Source organism: Bos indicus x Bos taurus, chromosome 8, assembly GCF_003369695.1.
Source record: "Bos indicus x Bos taurus breed Angus x Brahman F1 hybrid chromosome 8, Bos_hybrid_MaternalHap_v2.0, whole genome shotgun sequence".
Lineage (NCBI taxonomy): Eukaryota > Metazoa > Chordata > Mammalia > Artiodactyla > Bovidae > Bos > Bos indicus x Bos taurus.
Genome location: NC_040083.1, coordinates 96687583 through 96713814, shown reverse-complemented (window position 1 = coordinate 96713814; position 26232 = coordinate 96687583). Strand labels below are relative to the sequence as shown.

General features: G+C 43.4%; 1 protein-coding gene across 7 annotated transcripts in view; it reads right to left on the bottom strand.

Moving 5' to 3' along the window:
- Positions 1 to 26232, bottom strand: part of ZNF462 (zinc finger protein 462) — a 157418-nt gene that overhangs the window by 54863 nt on the left and 76323 nt on the right. For all 7 annotated transcript variants that reach the window (XR_003512380.1, XM_027550445.1, XM_027550443.1 and 4 more), the window contains exon 7: positions 23383 to 23574. Coding sequence is in view for 6 of the 7 variants with exons in the window: in XM_027550445.1 (XP_027406246.1) it covers positions 23383 to 23574 (192 nt within the window). In the remaining variant the exon portion in view is untranslated. The remainder of the gene's footprint in view (positions 1 to 23382; positions 23575 to 26232) is intronic.

Genomic DNA, 26232 nt, shown 5'->3' with positions numbered 1-26232 from the left:
CAGATTCAAAATATTTATTTAAGATTTCTTAGGTTCTATCTGAATTCGTTTGAAACTCAGTTTCTTTCTCAAGATACCTGCTGTTCGCTTCATGTTAACAGGGAACAGAATGTGGTGCCCACAACACGACCAACTACAAATCACCAATGCAACTTCCCAAGTGTTTCCTTGGAAGATTCTCAAAAAGGCTCTCCAGATAAAAGACTGGGCCATTCTGAAGGAAAACTACTAGAAACTAAGCTTTGGAACACAAGCCATTTCAGCTCCTCCTGGATAGTATCTAAAGGGGGAACATAAATCTCTAGAGGCAGCCATGTGACTTTATTTCCTTCTTTTGATTATGCCTTGAAAATCTCCAGGCCAAGGACTCCGGCACCTCCTTGTCTTCTGTCATCAGGAGAGTTCTCTGGCCTGGGTGCACAAGATTATGATACAATGACCAGGAGGACAATGGGCGCTGGATGACTATATATAGGAATTCTGGGCTTGGTTGTCATGGAGGCAAACGGAAAAACAAATGCCTAATCCTGAAAATAAGGTTGAGGCCAAACTTGAAGGAAACACACACTGAAAACTTCCTGTCATTCTGATGAGTAAAAACAAAACCTTGAAATATGATCAGGGAAAACAAAACAAAAAGTTAAGTCTTCAAAATGACAAAAACAGTATTTAAAAAAAAAAAAAAAGAGCCACTGTCCCTTTTTGAGATTTAGTATCTCATAATCCGTAAGGTCACTGAAAGGGTCTCTCAAAGGCCTTACTGGCAAGAAGCTTCATGTTCTCATTTTCTCTATATTTTGGCAGGGAATTCAGGCAAGTCTGATCTAAAACAGAAGATTCCTGGACTTGCAAGTCATTAGGTCCTGTCGTGGGGGACAAGACAATCTGTCTCTGTATCATTTTTCCACAGTGGCATCACCATCCACCCAACCAAATCAAAACGAATCTTTGATTCATTTCTCTTCCATTGAAGGACTGAGAAAGCCCTATTGGTTCAACCTCCTGTAAAGCCCATATCTGTGACCCACTCACGGTTGCACAGCTCCTGCTTCTGGTTCAGGTCCCTGTGGCTGCTTGTGTAAACTTGCATTGCAGGATGTTCCTAATTGGCTTTCTATCTTCAAGCGTCTTCTCCCCCTAAGTTCCCTTTGTTTTCTAAAAGTATGATCAAGGTATTCATGTCTTCTTACAAGGAAAATGTCCAACCTCTGAACAGCGGTGTCCCAGCCCACCTTCATCTTCCCAGACCTACCTCAGTCCACACCCACCCTGCTCCCACTCCGTGCTACTCTCAGCCACGCGGAAGGTTTCTAACATTCACTGCGTGTGGTCTTTTTCACCGTTTCCTTGAATATCCCTGCAATATCCTTCTTCCACTTCTCAGCCTGGCAAATTCATCTTTCAAGACTGAATTCAGTTCAAATTTACCATCACTATGCAGATCTTCCTTGATCTTTCTAGATACACTTCTTCAATTCCCCCTTCACGCTCTCCTGCATGCAGGTTAATTTATTTTTGCCTCCAGCAGACTATGATCTCTTTGCAAGTAGGATATCTGTGCATGCACACATCCATCCATCCATCTATCCATCACATTTTTTTAAAGTTCATTATCTCCCAGAACTTAGTTCAGGGCCTGAGCCAAAAGAGGTGCTCAATAAACATGGTATAAAGAGCCCAAAAGAGTTCAAACTGGGAAAACTGCTTTGGAAAACCAAGATTTAACAGGAAAATCCAATTAACCAAATGTCACTCTCTCTTTGAACACTGAAGTTAATAGAGCCGGCCCACTGAAATAGTGATCCACTTTTACTGAAATATGTCTGGGGCTTTTTTTTTAATTACCTGAAGAATGACTTCTGGAACATCTGAAAATTTGAATGGCAGGAAATTCATGATCCATGGCCATCCCAAGAAGTCACAGGCATAATTTCTGGTTTTCACCCTAAATCAGCAATAAGTCTAAACTCTGAAATAGATGGTATCAGGACATGTGGGAGCCACTTCAGATGAATCAGTATGCAGCTCTCTCTCCTTTTTTGTACCCACTGGCAGGCACAGATCTGTGGTAGGTACAGATGTTTGCAAAATGCACAGGTGTAAGGGTACCGTGCATTTAAATGCACCATGACTTTGCTACCACCGTCAGTTCCTAAGGCCATGAGAATAGACGCCTCTGCAATCCAGGATGTGTTCTTGGATGACATTCAGCAGTGCATCCTCACTGCATGAAATACCAGTTCTCCTCCACCATGGATACACTCTCCTCCCAGATACGTAGGGTAAGGTTATTTATTTTGTGGAAGGACTTCTGGTAGCTCAGAAAAGCAGAGACGGTTTCATGTCATCCAGCCAGTAAACGGAGAGACAGGAACATAACCCAGGGCTCCTGCATGCCCCAGTTTCGAAAACATGTTCTTTTTCTGCCACATCCATTAGCAAACATTGCAGGTATTCCTCTGTACTAAATGATGGGGAACACATGTATACCTGTGGCGGATTCATTATGATATTTGACAAAACTAATACAATTATGTAAAGTTTAAAAATAAAATAAAATTAGAAAAAAAAAATAAAAAAATAAAAATAAAAAAAATAAATGATATTTGTAACTCAAAGTGTGTGTTCTTGAGAAACCCGCCTTGAAACCGGCTGGAAATCTGTCAGGAAGCAAATGAACGCGTGGCGAAGGAGCCTCTTTCTCCTATTTTTTCGGGAGGAAGCTCTGGGTGGCATCTGCCATTGTTCACTGAGATGCTCTCGCAATATCGAACGCATAATTCACCTGTGATTCTTTGGAATTGTGTGATGAGGAAGTAATGCTTCCCGCTGTTCGTTTAGATCGTATAGATGTCTTTACCACACAGAAAATCCAATGAACAACGTGGAGGACAAAAGCCTCTTTGTATCAGTGACTTGGCCGCCACTGTCCAGAGCTTGCTAGCAACTTCAGACGGTATTTAGAGCTCACAGGCTGTGGGCAAGGCCACCGTGCTTCCTCCTCAAGGTTCAACTGGAGGGAAGATACCTACTGACTTCAAGGAGGTGGTCACAGCATACGGCTTGCGATGATCAGGCCAGGGAGAGCCCGCCCAGGGAACAAGGCAGAGACTTCTCAAAAGCTCAGCGAAATCAAGAGGAAAGAACACATCTGAAGAGAAGTGTATATATTTAGATACGTGTCGAGTTCTAAGCGACGGTATGGAAATCGGGTGAGAACAACCACAGCGGATCAAGAACAAGAGGAAGCAGCCACACTTTAAAGTGCACAGTTATTCTAAAATTGTCTCCCAGCAGCGGGCATCTCTGAACCAACACACCCAGTGGGTTTCTTACCCTTTCCTTCTTTTCTTTTCACTTATTCCCAAGCAGGGGAAGAAAATGCTGGCTCTAGATAAAGTTAAATATTTTAATCATCGTTAAAGCAGTTATTCCTCTATTAGGACACACACTTCTCCACTCACTCCAAACTCCCCTTCAGGACAAGTGCTAGTGATGCTGGGCTCAAGCGGAGGGCATGAGCCTCCCAGAAGCAGAGGGACCAGGCAGTGAGACCCAGGCTCATCTTGTACTGGCCTCGCGGCTCCCGGTCAGCAATTCTGGCAGGTGCTTCCTCACAAAGTCTCTCCTTGATCTTCACCATGACCTTGTAACATAAGCCATGTTGTTACTTCCCACTTTACAGATAGGAAAGCCAAGGGAGCACCTGGGAAATAGGCCACTTCTCAGCTCCTCGGGGCATGCACGCACGCCTCCTCGTAACCCTGGGCACTCTCCCTTAAGTAGACTTCCGGTTCCTCATTTGTAAAATGGAGCTGGTGACACTGACAGCTGCATAGGGTTCCGTGGACAGAGGACAGCAGTGTGTGAAGCATGATGCCTGGCATGGCTGAAGTGGGGGTTCTTTAAGGGCCTCAGTCCCACAGCAATTAAAGTTGACGTGGTATATTTTGCACTAAATGATTAATTGCCTCTTGGTGTTTATGGAGAGCTTTCTGTAGATGGAAGAATTTGATCTCCTTATCTGGACTGCGGGATGGAGTGGAACGGGCATCTCTTACACCGCTCTACACAGACGTAACTGACATTCATCCCAGCTCTGGGCGCATGGCAGGTGTTCAGCTGCTCGTTTCTGATTGACTGATTCTGGGCAAAGCCAACTGCACTGCCCCTTCCTGCATGAAGAGCTTTATTCTGTGGGTGAGGATGGCTGCCATGGGGAGGGAACTGATCAAGGAGCTTGGATCCAGCCCAGAGGCAGGATTCAACCCAAATAACACACCAAGTCACCCCCATTTTGTTAGACAGCTCAGCACACAGGATGGTCACAATTGCTATGAAGAGGCACATCAGAGTAAATTTAATTCCCAAACTTTAGAGGCTTTCCTGGCAACCACTGTGGGGTCTATTTCATCCTAACATCACCTCCAGCTCTCTTTCTTTTTTTAATATTTATATTTATTTGATTGCACCAGGTCTTAGCTGCAGCATGCAGGATCTTGAGGTGCGGCATGCAGGATCTAGTTCCCTGATCAGGGACTGAATCCAGGTCCCCTGCATTGGGAGTGTGGGGCCTCAGCCACTGGACCACCAGGGAAGTCGCTCACCTCCAGCTCTGAGCAAGGTCCTTGGGAATCCGGTAGGTGTGGTGATCATCGCCACCATCAGCGACGTTCTCATGAACGTCTCTCCCTGACACTCCTGCTCCTTTCCTTTTCTGCCTGTTATGGTGTTTTCTTTCTCTTGATTGCACTTTTTCCCATCTGATCAACAGTAGGTAGGTATTGGTCGATTGGTTGGCTTATCCCACTATCTCTTGAGGGGTTTTGTCTCAAACTTCTTAACCTGCATGGACTTTGGGATTTTATTTCATTACCCATGCCCTCTGATCTTTCTTGGGAACTGCTGGCTCAGCTGGGCACAGAGTATCTGCCCAAGACCCAGCATGAGAAACGCAAGCATCTGTACGAAGAGGCAACCCTACCATCGCACCACTACGTACCTCAGCCTCCAGAGGGTCGTGGCCAGTGTGCGGCACCACGATCGTCAACGCTCAAGACTGGAGTCATTCACTTACACAGCTCATTTCCTTCCCTGCCTGTGTGCACAAGGCAATCTGCCACCCTCTGGGAACTCAAAATAAAATGACGGCCTCTGCCTTCAAGAAGCAGGTAGCCCTTACATGTGGAATCTAAAATACGATACAAAGGAACTTTTCTATGAAATAAAGAATAGATTTGTGGTTGCCAAGAACGCGGGGAGAGGGACGGAGTGGGAGTGTGGGATTAGCAAATGCAAACTATTACATACATAATGGGGAAACAACAAGGCCATACTGAATGGCACAGGGAATTATACTTATGCTGATAGACTATAATGGAAAAAATATGAAAAAGAATGTATATATACGTATAACTGGATCACTTTACTCTACAGAAGAAATTAATACAACACTGTAAATCAACTAGACCTCAATAAAATAAATTGAGAAAAACACGTGGATGGTCTAAGGTGGTGGAAAGTCAGACGTTTATTAATACAAGAGTACGATCAGCTCTGACACTAAAGAGCGCTCAGAGACGTGAACAGTGAGGAGGCCCTCAGTCATATAGGAAGCGTTAGGAAGGCTTCTGGAGAAGACAAGATTCAAGTTTTCAAGGATGAGTGGGTGAAACAAAGAGGAGGTCAGGAGAAAGTAAGTGGAGAAGGACACTCCAGGAAAGGCTAGCAAGGCCTGGAGGGTGAGAGCAGGACCCCATGCAGACAAGGCATTCAGAACGGCTGCAGTGAGGGACACAGCGGAGAGAAGGGATGACAGTGACTCTGAGAGAAACAGGCTCAAACACTGGCTTCCACGCTGAGCTTGGAATCTGCTCTGAAGGCAGAGCAGCCAGCCACTGGAGGGCTTGAAGCAGGAACCAGGTGAGATAAAGGCTTCGGGTTTTTTTACCTTTTCTGTGTCTATAAATTGCACCCAGAGTCCTGCCCCATCTCTCAGATGGGGAAAGCAGCTAGGCATAACCGCATGCCCACTGGGAGGGAAAACCAACAAGCAGCATGCTCCTTATTGATGAAGCTGCCTACAACTCCATACTTGGTCTTTGCAAGTAGAAAACACCAACGTGCTAACTTTTCCCCTCTGGATTTTACTAGCAGCTTGGAATCGTTTATTTGAAATTCAGTTCCTATTGTTTCTACTGAACACGCTACATTTACATCTGGAATAGATTATGGCCCTACCTATGGGAAGGAAATCTGGACACCAAGTAGGCTACCTTTTCTGCTCCCTAGCAACCCTTCACCTGTAAGAAAATAATAAGGCAGCACAGGAAACCAGGCGGTGCGTCCACACGTTGGCAAACATCAAAAATGTGCAAGCATCAGCCAAGAACTTGTGGTCTGTTTTTCAAATACAGTGTCTCAGGAACATCCAAAATGCTTCTCTATCTGTATTTTGCTCCTTAATTTTAGCATCTAGGTGCCAACCCAAGGACTCATTTAGACTCAACTCAATAGACAAAATACTATTTTGTAAAGTGTTTCAGTGGGCTTCCCAGGCACTAGTGGTAAAGAGTGGGCCTGCCAATGCAACAGATTTGAGAGACTTGGGTTCAATCCCTGGGTCAGGAAGATCTCCTGGAGAAGGACATGGCAACCCACTCCAGTATTCTTGCCTGGAGAATCCTATGGACAGAGGAGCCTGGTGGGCTACAGTCCATAGAATTGCAAAGAGTCAGACATGACTGATCGACTTAGCACACAGTACACAAAGTGATTTAATGTTCTTCTGGGTTCATTATTATAAATGGTTTGTTTCATCATAAAAATATTATATCTACTATATGTTAGGTATTTGACAGATACCAAGAGATTCTAGCTTGGTGCCAAGAGCCCTGGCAAAGGGACAGGTTTGGGCGAAAGCTCATGAGTTCCTAGAGGTTGAGTGAGACGTCCAAGTGGATAACGTGAGGAGTGGATAGAAAAAGACAGTCTGGGGCTTAACCTGATGATGGCTGGATGCAGAGATTTTGATGGCATTCTCAGAAAAGTGAAAGTCGATCACAAGTGTCTGTGAAGAGGAAGAGAGCAGAAGAAAGGGCTGAGGACCAGACCGGGGTCCACGTGACGGCAGCTGTCGATGTAAACAGAGGAAAGAGACAGTATCATCAGAGAGGCCAGCAGAGAGCCTGAAACATACAGGAGCACCCAAACCATGGGAGGAGTCTCCCGGGGAGGAAGGCCAGCAGTTTTAAATGCCACGGACAAAAAAAAGGATGAGGCAGGGGCAGAGGCTGGGGACTTGTTTGTCTGGAGTCGCTGCCCATCCTTGTAAAAGCCATTTCATTAACAAGCTAGGGCCAAAGTCACATGGCAAGGGATTCCGGAGAGGCCAGGGGAGGATGGCGGGGGGTGGGGGGGTGGCGGTTAGCGGGTGTAAACAAGGGAAGAATGACTCTTTCCCAGAGGGCCAGTCTCTGGAGCCAGCCAGCAAGAGGTCACTTCATGAGTGGCTTCAATAAAATGCTGAAGGCACAGATTCTAGCTGTTGGAGAAAAGAAGGCATGGAGAGGAAAACTAAGTTGGGAGTAATTGGTTCTTTCAAGAGATTTGGAGGCTAAGATCCCAACTGCGGGAATAAAACTGCAGGTCTTATCCAAGAAGGGTTTTAGTATGTAAAACAGTCCCAGCACTTTCCTGGGGCTCAAGGGGCTCCTTTTTTTAGTCTCCCAGGGAAAAATAACACATCTGAGAACTGAGATTAGGGACAGTGTGACACAGTAGCCAGTGCTGTGGAGGCAGGCTGACCCCAACTCTTACCCCAAGCCCGCCAGGCAGAAACTGTGACCATGCTCAAGGTGATTTTCCCCCTTCCAAAAACAGCAAGGAGGTGGTTATGGACGTTTCTGTTTAATGGAAATGCTGTGTGGATTAAACCAATGTATTTAATAGACATGCAACAAATGATAGTCATCATTAACTTAAATATATAATAATGCCAATAATAATAATAATAATAATAATGTCTAACTTAGGGTCTTCTCAATGCATTACATCTACCTATTAGGACATCAAGTGCTAAAGAGGTTCTTGTGTGGCTGGTTTCAGTTAAACCCCAAAGTTCAAAAAATTCAAATCAATAGGACTCTCATTTAAGCACACTTTCCAAACTCTGAATTAAACTCCCAAGAAATAGTTCATGATGTTAAGAGATTTCATTAAGCTTCCATAACAAGATGTGAAAGGTTTTTTTTTCCTTTGCCTTAAAAAAAAAAAAACCCTCATTCATCCCTGGTTGCTGACAAATGATCATAAATTGACAAGGAATTTACTTCTACTATGCTATTTTAATAGTGTCTAAGATTTCTACGGTAATTTAGAATGTGAAAGCATTTTCATATGTTATCTCATTTGAGCCACAAAATAACCCTATCAAATAGGCATCATTATCTTATGAATAAGAAGTAAGAGAAGGTCAGTGATTTATCTCAGCCACACGTGTGAGATGGAGGCAGTCAGGCCCTCTGCCCCAGGCTGCACATGCTGGGTGATCCCTGGCCTCCAACTCCGGTGCTCCTTTCTGGATTTGGACTTTAAACTCAGGGGTCCAGCAACCCCACACAGGTTATTACAGAGAGATGATCTATATGGAGAACTGGCTTTGAAAACACCATTTGCCCCTCATTTTCACTAGCTCCAGTTGGGTCAAAACGGGTCCTCCTGGCATCGGCTCAATCAAAGTGCACTTAGCGACACGCAGGATGAGCTGTGCTCCACGCCAGCACCGCAGCGTGACTCCAAAATCACACCGGACAAAAATCATGCTGGTTTGAGGAAGAGGTTCTGTGGAACCCTCAGATGCTTCTGCCGAGCGGGGGTGCCCAAGGCGGGGGCCACGGCTACCAGACTCCCTAGAGCAGGACCTCTCCTGTCTCACATGCTGCTGTCAATCACCTTCTACCCCTTCCAGGTACAGGAAGCCCAGGGGCCAGATCAAAGATGCTCCACCTGGTCCACATGGAGAGTTGGGGCTGTGGATGGAGCTGGCCTCAGCATCGCTTAACTTCCCATGGCTTTATGTCACCATCACTCCCTTTACTGAGTGATGATGATTAGTGTAAAAACCACCAATTTATTCAGTATATAGGAAAGTTACTTTCTCTCGTACTGTTGTTGCCTTCTCCCCATTTAGAAAATGGTAAATAAGTAAATAAAATATTAAACCTGCCCTTGACTTAACGCAGAGCCACCATTCCTTCCTCCCATAGTTCTCAGACACTCTTTTCTGCCCTGGCAACATACAATGGGTGGATATCTATGTAGCCAACATTCTTCCCTAGGGATACTGTGATTTAGGTAATATCCCAGAAAGTTAGAAGAGGGAGAAATGTAGTGAAAAGGACTATACACCTACTTATTAAGCTACAGGGATAGACGCACATAACAGTGAAACCAATGGGGGAAAAAACAGAACTGGAAAAAATAAATCTTTCTAGCCTATATTTTATTTATTTATGTTTGGCCACATCACACAGCATACAGGATCATAGTTCTCCATCAAGAGATAGAACCTGTTCCCCCTGCAGTGGAAGCATGGAGTCTAAACCACAGTCTGCCAGGGAAATCCCTCCATTTAGTATTTTAACACTGAACTTAATTTTTTAGGGAGTTTTCCCCCCAGTCTTTCCTTATGCAGATAACATAACCAAGATGCAAAAGTATACTATAGATATATTAGCAAAAATGGTCTTATTTTATTGTTAACAATATACAGAACATGAGGATTTTAATGTGTTAGTTGGGAAGCTTGTGTGCATGCTCAGCACTAACCTGTGTCTGACTCTATGTCCCCATGGACTGTAGCCCGCCAGGCTTCTCTATCCTTGGGATTCTCCAGACAAGAATACTGGTGCAGGCTGCTATTTCCTCCTCCAGGGGTCTTCCCAACCCAGGGATCAAACCCGTGTCTCCTGCATTGGCAGGCGGATTCTCTACCACTGAGTCACCTGGGAAGCCTCAGTTTGGAAGCTTACTTATACTTTACATGTGCCTTTAACTGAGTTATCACAACTGTTCCCTCTAACAGATATGTTGGTGGCATTATTCTTGCTTGCATGCAAGTTAGATGTAGATTTCTTCACCTTTCTTTCTCTGTATTCCTAATTAAAAACTTACCCATGGGCAACATTTTAAAATACTATTAAATCAGAGTAACAGGAAAATCACAACTCACAAGCACAATGTAAAAATTTGTGATACCACAGCTACTAACTCTCTAGCTACTCACTCCGTTTATTCACGTTCACTTTGGGACAGGCAAGGTAAACAATGCAGCTACTTGCAACTTCTATCACCTTGGATCTGACCACATGCCCATCTCTTTCATTCAACAAAAATACTTTGAAAAACTTACAAGTAGACTGATGTTATACAGGAATAAATCTCAAACATTTTTAAAAGTAAATCAATAACTCAAAAAGATACATGCACCCCTACATTCAAACCAGCACTATTCACAACAGCCAAGCCATGGAAGCAACCTAAATGTCCATTGCTGCTGCTGCTGCTGCTAAGTCGCTTCAGTCGTGTCCGACTCTGTGCGACCCCATAGATGGCAGCCCACCAGGCTCCCCCCGTCCCTGGGATTCTCCAGGCAAGAACACTGGAGTGGGTTGCCATTTCCTTCTCCAATGCATGAAAGTGAAAAGTGAAAGTGAAGTCGCTCAGTCGTGTCCGACTCTTAGCGACCCCGTGGACTGCAGCCTACCAGGCTACTCCATCCATGGGATTTTCCAGGCAAGAGTACTGGAGTGGGGTGCCATTGCCTTCTCCATTAACAGATGAATAAAGGACATGGTACATATATACAACAGTGGAACAGACTGGTTCCAAATAGGAAAAGGAGTACGTCAAGGCTGTATATTGTCACCCTGCTTATTTAACTTCTATGCAGAGTACATCACAAGAAATGCTGGGCTGGAGGAAGCACAAGCTGGAATCAACACTGCCGGGAGAAATATCAACAACCTCAGATATGCAGATGACACCACCCTTATGGCAGAAAGTGAAGAGGAACTAAAAAGCCTCTTGATGAAAGTGAAAGAGGAGAGTGAAAAAGTTGGCTTAAAGCTCAACATTCAGAAAGCTAAGATCATGGTATCTGGTCCCATCACTTCATGGGAAATAGATGGGGAAACAGCGGAAACAGTGTCAGATTTTATTTTGCTGGGCTCCAAAATCACTGCAGATGGTGACTGCAGCCATGAAATTAAAAGACACTTACTCCTTGGAAGTTATGACCAACCTAGACAGCAGATTAAAAAGCAGAGACATTACTTTGCCAACAAAGGTCCGTCTAGTCAAGGCTATGGTTTTTCCAGTAGTCATGTATGGATGTGAGAGTTGGACTATAAAGAAAGGTGAGCACAGAAGAATTGATGCTTTTGAACTGTGGTGTTGGAGAGGACTCTTGAGAGTCCCTTGGACTGCAAGGAGATCCACCAGTCCATTCTAAAGATTAGTTCTGAGTGTTCATTGGAAGGACTGATGTTGAAGCTGAAACTCCAATTCTTTGGCCACCTGATGCAAAGAAGTGACTCACTGGAAAATACCCTGATGCTGGGAAAGCTTGAAGGTGGAAGGAGAAGGGGACGACAGAGGATGAGATGGTTGGATGGCATTGCCAACTCAATGGACATGAGTTTGGGTAAACTCTGGGAGTTGGTGATGAACAGGGAGGCCTGGTGTGCTGCAGTCCACGGGGTCGCAAAGAATCAGACATGGCTGAGCAACTGAACTGAACTGAACTGATTACCAGTCATAAAAGAGAGTGGAAAAATGCCACTTGCAACAACACGGATGCAGCTGTAAATTACCATACTAAATCAGAAACAGAAAAACAAATACTGTATGATATCACTTATATGTGAAATCTAAAACATGACACAAATTAACTTATTTACGAAACAGACTCACAGACATAGAGAACAAACCTGGCTTGCCAAGGGGAAGAGGGTTGGGGGAGGGATGGAGCAGGAGGTTGGGGTTAGTGGGTGTAAACCATGACACACAGAATGAATAAACAAGGTCATATTGCATAGCACAGGGAACTGTATTCAATATCTTGTGATAAACCATAATAAAAAGAACACTAAAAAAGAATGTATATATATGTGTGTGTGACTCAATTTGCCGTACAGCAGAAATTAACACAACATTGTAAATCAACTATACTTCAATTTTTAAAAAGGTTAAGCCAGATTTGTGGTTAACAAAGATAACCTTGAAAACTGATTTGGAAAGTGTGAGATTAGAGCCATGAGGACTGGCAGAAATCAGAGGATGTACAGGAGTGAGAGGGTTAGTCAGGGTTGGGATCTGACAGGTTGGAAACCAGACAAGAACAAAGGAGGTAGAGCCACAGGATACAGGACAAAGTCCTTTTGAAATGGCTGAGCCTGGGGTCTGGGTTGGGTAGACAAGGGATGAGCAATGGTCAGAGACAATGTAAGAGTATGAGATGCTGGAGGCACAGTGTTCATGGAGAGTCCAGCCACAGATGAAGGGTGGTGGAGGTGAACCTCCCTATCTGAAGAGACCAAATATTCATTGGGTCATATCACTGAGTCTAGTATATTAAAATTCCAAAGTACGATGGTCACGGCTAGGATATAAAGGCAGGTTGTGAACCTGGCGCTGAGTTCACTGTGGAAGAAGAAGGAACATTCCAGAAGGAGAAGGAAATAAGCAGAGAGCAGACATTCGAAAAGTGAAGGAAGCAGAAATATTCTGAACAGGTAGCAGAAAGTAAGGGTTGCACTCACTGCCCCTCTTGGCTGCTAGGAGGAAAGGGATTAGTGACTTTGGCTGCAGAGAACTGAAAGGGAGATGAGGCTGCCATTATGGGTGCTGGGCACAAAGCTAGTTAACTGGAGGAGAGAAGTGTGCCCAAGGAAACCAAGTGCGACGCAGCATCACGATACTCACGCAGCCCAATACCACTGGATTTTTCCAAACATCATGTGACACAGGTGAGCTTGAAGTCACTAGAATTCCCAGACTTTTTCACACATAAACTCTTGTTTTGTCTATTCCCCTTTTGCTGCACTAATTCAAATCAAGAAATACTTATTGAATGGCCTGCCAAGTGCTAAGACTCTGGAATAGTCCTTGACCTCAGAGAGCACACAGTTTAGCTGGGGAGACAGATATGATAACTGATAATTATAAGAATATCTGGCAAGCCTAGTAATGGAAGTGAATACAAAGGTCAGAAGCTACCCAACATGTTTTATATTTATATCCTAACAGAATCTCATTTTCAGCTCATTACTCTGAACAGTCTAGACAGTCTGTAATCTTGATATTGTCATTTAACTTATGGACCATTTGCCAATATTTCAAATGTATTGAGTCTTAAGCAGTAGGAAAAGAGACTTAAGTAATTTTTTAGAAGATAAGTGAAACTTAAACTAGACAAATGAAGTTTTGATTGGCTAAACCTCAGAGGCTTTATGTAATTCTGAGACTCCCGTCTTAAACACATATATCACATACACGGGAAAATACTTCAAGCCTTTAGGTACTCAGTATTTATTATCTGAAGGGGAATCATTTTGTTGGTTTGTTTTGAAATATGGATGCTCACATTTTAAAACTACAGTGAGTCAAACAGCGAATCTTTCAAGTAAAGACAAAAACATAAATAAAGGTAGTTTGTATACTGTAGTATCAGTTCTGAAAAGAATTAAAATAACAAAACAGAGCCTGTTTGTATATGCAAAGAACCAATGTCTAAGTGATTCCACAGCTGATTGTTATTAAGACTCTATTGGGTACAGAGAGGCTGGCATTATGGGTGACCCTCACATCTCATGGTATACATTGCCATAAGGCTGTTCTCTAATCTAGTAGGTATTACTCTTGTAATCAGAAGGAAAAAGTCTATGTAGCATCTTAAAGAGGGATAACTTGACTTAAAAAGGGATAAACTGACTACTTTTAAAGCACACTCATTCTTGAAGATACCTACAGGGATCAGCAGGATGCACCCATAGTTTAAAAGTACCCTCTACTTTTGAAGGGGACAAGGGCCTTTATGCTGGTCTTCCTTGTTTAGCCTGTCCCTTAACAATTCAAAGGCCTCTTCCTGGTGTTAATCACCCTTACACTTTGGTTCTACTTCTCGTCACCTTGCCAACTGTCCACCCAACAACTTCCCTACAAGCCCCTACTCCAGCCAGACCGGTCTCCTGGCTGTCCCAGGATCCCTTCTTCTCAAAGTCTGCTCGCTTCTGATACTCTTCCTACCAGAATGGACTTCCATTCAGCTGTAAAATTCCTACTCGCCCTTCAAGGCTCAGCCTGAGCCCCCACATCTGTCAAGAAGCCCTCCAGGACTTGTCAATTCCTCCTCTTTTCTATGGCTATAGTCAATAAAATCTGCAAGCAGAATATCTCATTCATTATATTCTGCTCTTTTAACTTAATTCTATGTGTCTATTAACTTAGGCTCTAAATATCAATCAACAATAAAATTTGGCTTCAGCTTCCTTTGGAAACTTCCAGAGCCCCCAGACACATAAGAAGAGGTTGCGTCTTCAGCACTCTGGCTCATTTATGGCTATGTGTTTCTGCTGCAAGTCTTCGATGAAATGGAACAAAGGTTAAGGGCGTGAGCTTTGGATTCAGACAAGGTCTACCACATATGGGTTTTGTGACTTTGGAACTCATCATTTCAGCCCTCAGGGTCTCAGTTTCCTTCTCTATAAAATAAGACTAATAATCTGTACCTCTGACTCATTAGACATATTAAATCTGATGGTAAATTTAAGGCAATCAGCAGAATAAAAATTGTAATAATTTTATCACTTCAAAACAAAGTGACAGGCAGAATCCTTATAAAAAGCCAGAAGGGTTGACTTTAAAACTAGTCGGGGTTGGGTGTGTGTGTGGAGGGGGGCGGGAAGTGGACAACCAGCAGTGCTAAAAATCAAGGACTACAGAGAAGGTTTAGAAGGAAGGTCCTGCCTTGCTCATTGTAGTGATCATGGAGCTTTGCTGGAGGGCTCACAGAACACGAACATAACAGATGATATAAGGAGGGTGGCTTACACGAGGCACATAAGAATATTCTTTGTTCCTAAGGAGCTGGAGAGCCTCACCCTGGAATGACTTCTCCAAGAGCAGTGAACAGGTAAATAATATCTTAGCTGGGCTCTGCCCTCTTAGCCAAACACCTCCTTTGGGTTGAGGCTGATGACTCTGAAACTAGTTACAAAGTAGAAGAGCCCTCTGATAGGAACACGGCCCTTCTGGGCAAAAACAGCAAGGGACTGACTTCAGGAAAAGGCAAGCAGAATTGTTCACACCTGAACCGCTCCCATCATTTTGGCCATTCTTTATCTCACTATTTCTAACTACTATCAGTTGGATTTTTCTATAGGATATTATTATTTAGGATTATGAATGAATGAAAAAACATGTGCATCATTTGGACATACTGGGCCATACAATCAAAACTCACATAATTTAGAAGATAAGTAATAGTTGTTTGGAGAAGGTTATTTCTGGCATCTTCTTCTCATCTCAGCTCTGAGAATTCTTTTTCACATGCCCATCTTGGTCAGGACATACCCTCTGTTCCAGCAAAGCTGTCCCAGGATTTCTACCACTTGAATCATGGCTCACACATACTCATCCTCCCAGATCCAATACTTGTGTAAAATTCTCTAGCGCAGAACAGAATTTGGAAGACAGGAGAGGATCTATGAATCACAAGAAGTCTCAAAAGAGTTTGAGGGATTTTATATTCAATATAATTGCACTAAAACATTTAGCTCTGGTTCCAGGGGGGGAAAAATTGAAGTGGGCAACAATAGGACAAAGAAAAATTCTTTCTTTCAAAAAAGAACTGAGATTAATAATTTCAGATGATTTGACTAACAACTGAATGCATTTTCTGCCAAAGAATAAATTTCTTCTTCCTTTTAGATATTTCCCACACTGAGGTTCTGGAGGACCTTAAGGTAATCTCCAACCAACAGTAAGCTGTGGAATTATGCAGCAAATTCTGGAGCTGCTGGAAACTAGCTCTGAATGAGTTGGGTAGTATATGCTTGTATTTCTGATGAACAAATGTTTTTCTTGGCATGGGAAGAGGGAGATGGGCAAGTTGACTGAGTTCCCAGGACATGGAAAGCTTTCACTTGAAATGTTTTTTCCATCCTTGGCACATGAAACTGTGGCTAATTCAAAAAGTCACAGACCCATGTGGCTAATTCAAAAACCCATCTCAGGCAGGTGGGTTTCTTGGGAAGGGTCTATCACATGATATTCAACTTTAGGGCAGTGATAATTTTGGAGGCTTTCTATTTGCTGACGGGGGCAAGGTCTAATAATTTCACCACCAAAGACTGTTGGATATCAAACAGAAGATGCGGAATCACCTGTACTGCTCTGCACCCCGGGACTTACAGACTCTGTCTTAGGTTTTTATAGTAGAAATGCCACTCTTCATAATAAGCATTAAAGTAAACTTGAGATCACATTTTAATGTAGAAATTCTGATGTCAAAAATGGAAGGTTAGTGTTCTCTGGCCAGATAATTTTAAGACCAGCAGAACCCATTAAAAATTATGGCCAAGCCATTAAAATTATGTCTCATATCCCATGTGCTAAAAACGATGTAAATCTTGGTACTTCACAATTATTCACTGGAGAGTCTCCATTTCATTATTGTCATTTTTAAAGAAACCACCTCTTCTTTCTTTCACCCCAAGAGAAATCTGATCGCCAACTGGAACCTGTGTGGAAGGTTCTGATGTCCTAGCAACTAATTGGATCCTCTTAAAGTTTGTATTTTATGTCTTACCTATTTAGAAATCTGAAAAGCTTCTCTTCAAAAAGCAGGCATCTCAGATCTTAATTTTTAAGTGTTAAGTATTGCTGCAGTCAAGGTTAAATGAATTGATGGTTTGGTGCTAGATTCAATACAATTCTTGGAGAAGATTTTCTTTTGAGCTTAAGTGTAATTCACACACTAATATTTTAAAGCTCTACTTAATGTCTTACATATCATATATGAAACAAAGCATGTATTTAGGTCAAGTTATATTTTAAGTGACCTCTAGGAATAGCCTATATGTTAACTATAAAGGTCTATAATGACATTTACTAAAGATGGGATTAATTTCATGGGTTCTACTATAATTTTTTCCACTCACCATGGTAGGGGTGAGTGACAAGCTGCCCACAGGGCAAATCCATGTCCATGCTCACGCCTTTGCATATAAAGTTTTATTGGAACACAGCCATGTCCATTGTTTACATATTATCTATGGCTGCTTTCCCATTATAATGGCACTGTTGAATGGTTGTAACAGAGACTCTGTGGCCCACAAACTTGAAAGTATTTTCTATCTGGCCCTTTACAGAAAAAGTCTGCCAAATCCTTGATTTATAGCCTGTAGAAATCAAGCAAAACAAGCCTCCTCTAACTCATATATTATGTCAAAACACTGGCAGGCAGAATTTTCAAGCAGAATAAAAATTTTTTATTAATCTATGAGTTTTGTTGGTTAGTTTCACTCTATAGCTTCTCTGAATTGGATTTAACTACAACCAAACACTCTATGCTTTCGGACAAAGACACACACAAAAAAAAGCTACTCCATTCCAGGGCCAAATGATAATGTGTGCTTGCTCTAAGGGGCTCTGCTACCAGGGGACTACACTTGTAATGCCCATGTCCCCAGCACCACCACTCTTTCTGTCTCCTCCTGAGGACTGGAAAGGCTTACAACTTGTCTCAACCTGCAGTTTCCCACTTCTACAGAAGGTCTTGTTATCCAGCGAACAACAATAAAGTTGAAAATACTCTGTCAAGGAAGATTGTTTCCTCTTGGCAGACTGATGCGTCAGAAAGTTTCTGTTACAGCAATCCCTAAGGTTACATCTTTGGATCATTTATCTTTTGAACTTGCCTCTTAAATGCAAATGAAATAAACTTACCCTTGTACAGCTTGGTTCAGACATGTTAGGAGAACAACTAACTGAACTGCAAAACTGTGATGCCTACAAGAAATTGTTGGCCAGTTAAAAGAAGTCAGTATAAGTATCTAACTATTTCGACTGGAAAATTAGGGGACAGAACCAAAAGCATATCCACAAGTACAAATGAATACCAAGAAGATCATCAATGGATGAGTAATCAGAGTACCCAATGGCTGGTAAATGTCAGTCTTTAGCAGAAGTTAAAGTCAGAGACTGGCAGACAGAAGCACACAGGAAATTCTTCGAAGCTCCCAGCAGAGCTCCTTCGAATGCACAGAAATGGAAATGATGACCTCAGGTGCTGGGTGCAGTTAGTACAGAGATGGTTGGAAACATAAGGATTTGTTGGTGAGAACACACAGGATGGAGAACGTGTGACCAAGTGGTAAAGTCTGTATGCAATGCAGACAACTTAGATTTTGATACGACATGAGAAGTGCCTGTGGTTTTTTGAGGAGAGATTCCCTGATAAAAAATGCTGCTGATCAAATATCATTCTAGAGTTTATAACTGAAAAGCCAACTGAAAAGTTGTAACAGAAAACCCTTTGCTTTATTAAAAAAAAAATCACGAAGCTCCTTATGTTTTTCTACCAATTCATACTAGCAAAGACATCTCTTGTTGGGTGGACTATATGGAGCTCTCTTACACGAAGAAGGATTTCATGACCAAAAGTTCTGGGTGTTTTCCCTAGGTTGCCATTAGGGCACAGGCTAAAAACTGTCTTAATTCTCATATACCTTATGTGTTTTGCACATGGTCTTAGTGTCTGATTTTTGTTTTAAGCGCACCACAGTAGCTGCTTCCTAAAGCAGGCCATTCTGTGCGGCATAACTGGACGGGGCGAAGAAAGAAACTGAAAGTAGGAAAAAGATGGAATGTCACCATTGGCCTGACCTCTTACAAAGGATAGAGCTGAATTTCAAATTATGTATCCACCACCCAGGCCCTGGGGAACTACTCAGACCTAAACAAACCTCATCATGAAACGACACTGTTCTAAGTCTGTCTCTTGTTTTATAGGTATATGGATATGTGTGTTTTTCTGTCCTGAAAGCAGTCCAAGAAAAAGCTTGATACAACCCAGTCCTCTATTTTATATGGCAGAAGGAACCCAGTAAACACAAACACAGCAGAACACTTCCTCTTGTTGACAACCTTATGATTTCAACTTAATGCATTGTTTAGAATAGCAATTATGTGTCATTTCCCATTATCTTACACACAGAAGCAGCACTGCTTTTCTTTCCAACCACAGATCATGGAGAACACAGAGAGACCACATGCTGGTGAGACATGTCAAGACTGACAGCCCAGAGTCTAAGAGTTTATGTCCAGAGCAAGTGTGTGGCCAGGCAGTGGGAAAGCAATCAGCCCCCACCCCCACCCCCCACCTTCTCACGGCTGCCTTCTTGGCTTCCCTCGCTCTCTTGGAGGGCTCCCTTCTCTCCCCTGTAGGGCTCCCCTCTGGATTGGGAGGCAAAGCAGCTTAGGAAGAACCTTCTTGCTCAGGCAGTTTCCTTCTGCCGGAAAAGACTGGCTCACTCTCAAGACTGCAAACATTTGACCACTGCAAACAGCAGCGAGCATGTCAAGTCGTTTTATTCACATGTCTCACTAGGGGATCAGAAAGCCAAGGACACACTGGTGATTTCCCTGGTTTTACGGATCTCTACTCCCCCCAGGCCTGCAACACATTTTTGGTTCTTGTGTTCAGAGCGACCTGGCAGTGTGGGAAACCTTAACTGAGAGCCAACGGCCCCACAGCTTCTCCCTATTAAAATGTGCAACTGGATTTCACATGCGTGTTTCAAACACCATTCAAGGCATGATTTACAGGCTACTGTCTAGCCCCACAGCTGTTTTTTCGTCCCCCAGATGTAACCATTTCTAGGAATCCACCAATCGGTTCCCCAGCAAACAGCCTGCCCATTTTCAACCTCTTCTGTCATTCTTGGGCATTTTGAATCACACAACACCTACATAGAAAGGATTCAAGAAAATATTGATTGAATGGACAAACTATTAATTTTTCTTTCCATATTATCCATTAATGAGAAGAGCCCATTTGAAACCTTTTTTCTGTTTGCTGCTGCTAAGTCGCTTCAGTCGTGTTCGACTCTGTGCAACCCCATAGATGGCAGCCCACCAGGCACCCCCGTCCCTGGGATTCTCCAGGCAAGAACACTGGAGTGGGTTGCCATTTCCTTCTCCAATGCATGAAAGTGAAAAGTGAAAGTGAAGTCGCTCAGTCGTGTCCGACTCTTAGTGACCCCATGGACTGCAGCCCACCAGGCTCCCCCGTCCATGGGATTTTCCAGGCAAGAGTACTGGAGTGGGGTGCATTACCCCACCTTAAACCTTTAGGTTCATCCCACTTAAACAATCACTCCTGACCCACTGATCCAGATTATTTACATACATTGAAATCAGCACAGATCCAATGAGTTCTGTGTAAGCCTCACTAGAGTGGCCACCCAGAGTGTTTACATTCATTATCCTTTCTTCTACAGAAAGAGAAAAACACTTTTAAATACTGCAACTTATCTCCCTGTGGCTAATAGACTACCTGTGTTACACAGAGAGTTAGCCAATATCATTTCATCATGTTTCTGAAACCACCCTTCTCCCAAGGTCCTAACCTTGTCTAGCTTCCAAGAATCAGAAATCACCCCTCAAAAAGGTGAGGCTTCAGGCTAAGAGCTGTGGTTAGTTCAAAACCATGCTGATAATATCTTCTAAACATTTGATTCTGAACTTCGGGGCATTCAGAATGATACTGTATTAATTTATGATTCTTCTGTGCATCACATAGCTCCTGGCAGAGAGTACAGGCTCAGGAAACTGACTGAACTTGACTCTTTTTTAGCCTATGTAGAGGATGGGAGGGCTCCCAGGTGGCACTAGTGGTAAAGAACCTGCCAATGCAGGGAACATGAGACACGGGTTTGATCCCTGAGTCGGGAAGATCCCCTGAGGAGGCATGGCGGCCCATTCCAGTTCTCTTGCCTGAGGAATCCAATGGACAAAGGAGCCTGGTGGGCTACAGTCCATAGGGTCACAAAGAGTCAGACATGACTGAAGTGACTTAGCTAGCACGCACGCAGAGGAAGGTGAGCCATACACTGAGTGGTCTGCAGGATGTCCATGTGCTGGAGACTAAGACCCACCTTCCAAGAGAGGAGGACAAAGGGGAAAGAAGGTGAACCATGGAGACAAATGTCCCAGGAAAAGCCTTTGTGAGGAATGGTGCTTGGGTGGATCTATTTCACCCAAGTGTGAAAGTGTTAGTTGCTTAGTCATGTCTGACTCTGTGATGCCATGGATTGTAGCCCACCAGGCTCCTCAGTCCATGGAATTCTCCAGGCAAGAATACTGGAGTGGTTAGCTTTTCCTTTTTTCAGGGGATCTTTGCAACCCAGGGATCGAACCCAGGTCTCCCAAATTACAGACAGATTCTTTACCACCTGAGCCACCAGGGAAGCCCCATTTTACCCAAATGGCTACACAAACATAGCTTCCATTTCAGATAAAAGCAAGTCATTAACAATCATGTGAGTGTTTGTTATCATGTGAAGACCTTACAATTACATAAAATTCTATTTTGCCCTTTGTTGTAATATACCAATATCTTCCAAGGAACAGAATCTCAAGGTGCAATGGGGACATTTTCTGTAGTGTTTCACATGTGTTCCCTACCCCCATCTCCCAACCCCGCCCCCTTAGCTTTGAGACTCTAAATTTTCCTGGAAAACAACACCAACAACAAACACAGGCTAAACTGCCACACATCAGCAGAGAAGGTAAGTGTGCTCACTTCATCAGGAGCCACCATCATAATAACAAACCTTCATTGTTAAACAGAAGTCCTTCAAGACAGGAATACCAGCAAGGAGTTACTACGTTTAACCTGGTGTTTACTGATTGGCAAAGGAAAGGCCACCAAATTCTGCAACTCAGCAAAGGGAGCTTTTAGCCCCAGGACTTACCTTTCCTTTTCCTCCCAGTTTTCTCTGCTCAGACCTTTTGAATGAAGGTTCATTACTTACTCTTTTGCTAATTAGATAGTCAGACCACGTGGACGTGTTGGGGCTGTCAGATCTTCAGGTAACCTGAGAAGTCTATCTTTTTAAACCCTTACATTAAACGTAACCCCAAGTTCATGCTTCGGCCTCAAAGACCAAAACTGCAATCCAGGGATGTAAATTGCTGAATAAAATGACCATTTATTAAATGTATATCTTTTCTTATTAATCTCTCAAGGTCATCAAGGGGTAGGTATCATCATCCAATTTGACCTTTGAGTGTAGGAAGCTAAGATTGCCCAGGAAAACACAACTGGCATTGAGCGAAATAAGACTCAAAGCCAAGCCTTTGTTCCGAAGGGCCCATGAACTTTCTAGCCAGCCCTTTAAGCTCCTACCAAGGACGTAACGACAGACCTTGCTTGGGAAACGGTCTGTTCCCTGACCTGAGAAGTATTCAGGCTGGCGGTAGATAACCGGTTACCAGAGATGCTGCAGAAGGCAGTCAACACCAGAAGGTCATGGAAGAGAGCAGCTCCTAGGTCTCCTATGTCAACAAGAATCTACAGACTTCTTCCTCTCCTAAGCATGTGACTCTGCAGTCATCTGAGGTGAGCAATCAACACCCTTCCGTTTCTTGGGCTGATCAAAACAAACCATCCTTTGCTCGGCTCTGCCACACTGGCCATCTCGCTCTCATCCTCTCTGGTGTACAGCTTTGATTACACCGCCAATGAGGAGACTCCCTCCAGGGCTTCCCGGGTGTAGCCTGTGAAGCTCTGAAAGTGGGCAGTTACTCCCTCCCTTCAACTGATGCTTCCTCATCATTCTTCAGCCATAAAAAAAAAAAAAAAATCACAAGGTGACCCCAAAATGACACATCCCCACCATTCACCCTTTCCATTCCCACTCTGAATTGTGTTAATGTATACATCTGGTACCCCCAAACACTTCACAGCATACATACCAATAAGTAAACAAAGAAATACGCCCAGCATTCCTCACCTTCCTGCGCTCAACCACCAAGGAAGAACTCAACACGAACCCAGCACACACGCGCTCTCTCCATAAGCTGCGCACACACAGCAATGCAGACATGCTTTGTCTCGGAACCAAACAGATGCTCACCCAGTTCACTTCACCCTCCACCTCCAAAGTCTATACTGTTCCAACCTTTTCACATTTCTTCCTTCACCTGAACCATCACGTTTTCATATACGATTTTCTTCTAAAAAGAAGGCCTGGCTGTTAATCCCCATCCACCACCACCCCAATGGTTGATGCCCGCTTCGAAGCCCGGTTTTACCATTGGAATCTTCCACTTCTTCGGCTGGGGTGGCTTTTTGGGAGGAGTGGTGGGCATGCGAGGAGAGGAGACTGACAATCCGTGGCCTGGGGAGGGTCAGGGCTTTTCCGTGGACCTTGAGGGAGTGTTCCTTCAGCTGGCTGATTGTCATGGTGGAAAAGGAGCACCAAGAACACTTGTAGGCATGCTCACCTGGAGAAGACAGCGGGGACAGCAGAGGAGAAGGAGGGGAGAAGGGGGGAGGCGGGTGGAAATAACGCGGTTAGTTCACTCCAGGGAGCACGCCTCAAGCTGCCTGGTTCCTGAGAACCCTCTCAGATCAACCCCTCGGCAATACCCCCCACCTCCACCCCCCGGCATCAAGTGACCTGGTCCCTCTTCATCCCATGCTCAGTTTAGCGAAGGAGCCTATAATTGATTCCCCAGCAGAGCCTGAAATCAAATGTCTAGCTAGCTCCCTCAGAAAGTCTTCCCCCCTCTCCCTCTGTCTGTACAACAGAAATGACTATGTCAGTTTTCATTTCAGCCTTTGCATCATGCACAGAAAATAATACACTTCATTCGTATTCCAAGGGTTGATGGGTGGCTTTCCCAGCACCAAGTCACTCAGTGCAAACTATTGTGCCACCCTCATAACTCACTTCCGCGATGACTCTAGGCCTTCTGGATTTTACACATCCTGTGTGTGCGGTTTTCTTTGGACCAGTTCACAAACTTGAGAACAAAACTATTTCCCTAGCTGATCAACAGTACAGAAATGAGTCAAAGTGATTTCTTAAACAACAGAGGTGTATAAATACATTAACATGTGTGCATCTTTGTGTAGCTCATATATTTTTATATTTATTTTATATTTTCAATATAAAGGGCATTGAAATAGAAATAGCTCAGTTGGTAAAGAATCCGCCTGCCATGCAGGAGACCCTGGTTCAATTCCTGGGTCAGGAAGACCCACTGGAGAAGAGACAGGCTACCCACTTCAGTATTCTTGGGCTTCCCTTGTGGCTCAACTGGTAAAGAATCTGCCTGTAATAAGGGAGATCTGGGTTCAATCCCTGGGTTGGGAAGATCCCCTGGAGAAGGGAAAGGCAACCCACTCCAGTACTCTGGCCTGGAGAATTCCATGGACTATACAGTCCTTCGGAGAAGGCAATGGCCCAGTACTCTTGCCTAGAAAATTCCATGGATGGAGGAGCCTGGTAGGCTGCAGTCCATGGGGTAGCTACGAGTCAGACACGACTGGGCGACTTCACTTTCACTTTTCATTTTCACACAATGGAGAAGGCAATGGCAACCCACTCCAGTGTTCTTGCCTGGAGAATCCCAGGGAAGGGGGAGCCTGGTGGGCTGCCGTCTGTGGGGTCGCACAGAGTCGGACACGACTGAAGTGCCTTAGCAGCAGCAGCAGCAGCATACAGTCCTTGGGGTTACAAACAGACACAACTGAGCGACTTTCACTTCCCTAAGTAGAAATAAGTATTTTTGCTTTATTCAAATTAATTTTAATTGGAATATAGTTGATTTAAAATGTTGTGTTTCTGTTGTACAGCGAAGTGAATCAGTTATACATATATATTTATATCCACTCTTTTTTAGATTCTTTTCCCACATAGGTCATTCTAGGGTGATGAGTAGAGTTCCCTGTGCTAAACAGTAGGAGGCTCTTATTAGTTATCTAATAGAACAGTGTGCATGTCAGTCCCAATCTCCAATTTATCCCCCCTCTTTCCTTGGGAACCATAAGTTTGTTTTCTAAAAGAACTTTCCTTTTAATTGTTTTAAATACCACTGAAATACAGCACAGATCACTATGATCAAGTTAAATGAGAATATGATTTACTTTTGCCCTAAGCCAGCTTTTAAATGAACTGCAGGGTGTAAAATGGGCATGCATACGTCATTGGACAGACAAACACTGGTACAATCAACTCAGACAGCAATTTTGCTTTTAACAACAATAAATTTAGAAAGCTCAGGCTTGAAATTCAATAATTCCACTTCTGAGAGTTTATATTAAGGAAATATCCATTAATACTTAGAAATCTCTATTTAGAAATATACATTATTTATGCTTAAAAAAGGGATGAAACAACTTAAGTCTCCAACCCCAGGGAAATGATTAAGTAAATGTGGGTATATCTTCTTGATAAATTACTATTCATTAAAATTAATTCTTAAAGATTTGGTCATACATAGGAAAATAAAATTCTGATACTCAGAAAAATAAATAGAAAGGCATAATACATTAAATTATAATCATAACTATGAGAAATAATTACAGAAGAAATGGCTGAAAGGAAATATTGTCAAATATTAATAACAGTGGTCTTTAGATAATAAGGTTGTGAATGGCTACTGCATTTCTTCTTTCATTTTCAAATTTTCTCTAACGAACATGTATTTTTAAAATTTATTTTTAAGGTAAAATGTGAAATCCAGAGGAGAGGACCAGTGAATGTGAACTGAGGACGATGCTGCTGATGTGCTACAGACAAATGCTCACTAGAGCAAGGCAAGGCAGAGCAGGTAAGCCTCCATCCTCGCTCTCACCCTGTTGTGATGGTTACCTTCCTGCCACCTAATTACTAAGTGGAAAATTACTGAGTGGTTTCATGTGAGGCGAGCCCAGCATCCAAAGTCCTGCATTCAGCCTCCTTCTTACAACTGATGACCCCCACAGCCTGCATTTCCAAGAAAGCCTTGAAGAGACCCACACGAAACCTTGAACGATGCAACATGCTACAGCCCAAAGCAGAAGGGAAGCGCAAAGAAGTCAGAGGACCCAAACAAGAACATCAGTCAATTCCACGCTCCGCAAACCATGGCCTGGGAGCTACAGGATAATGCTGG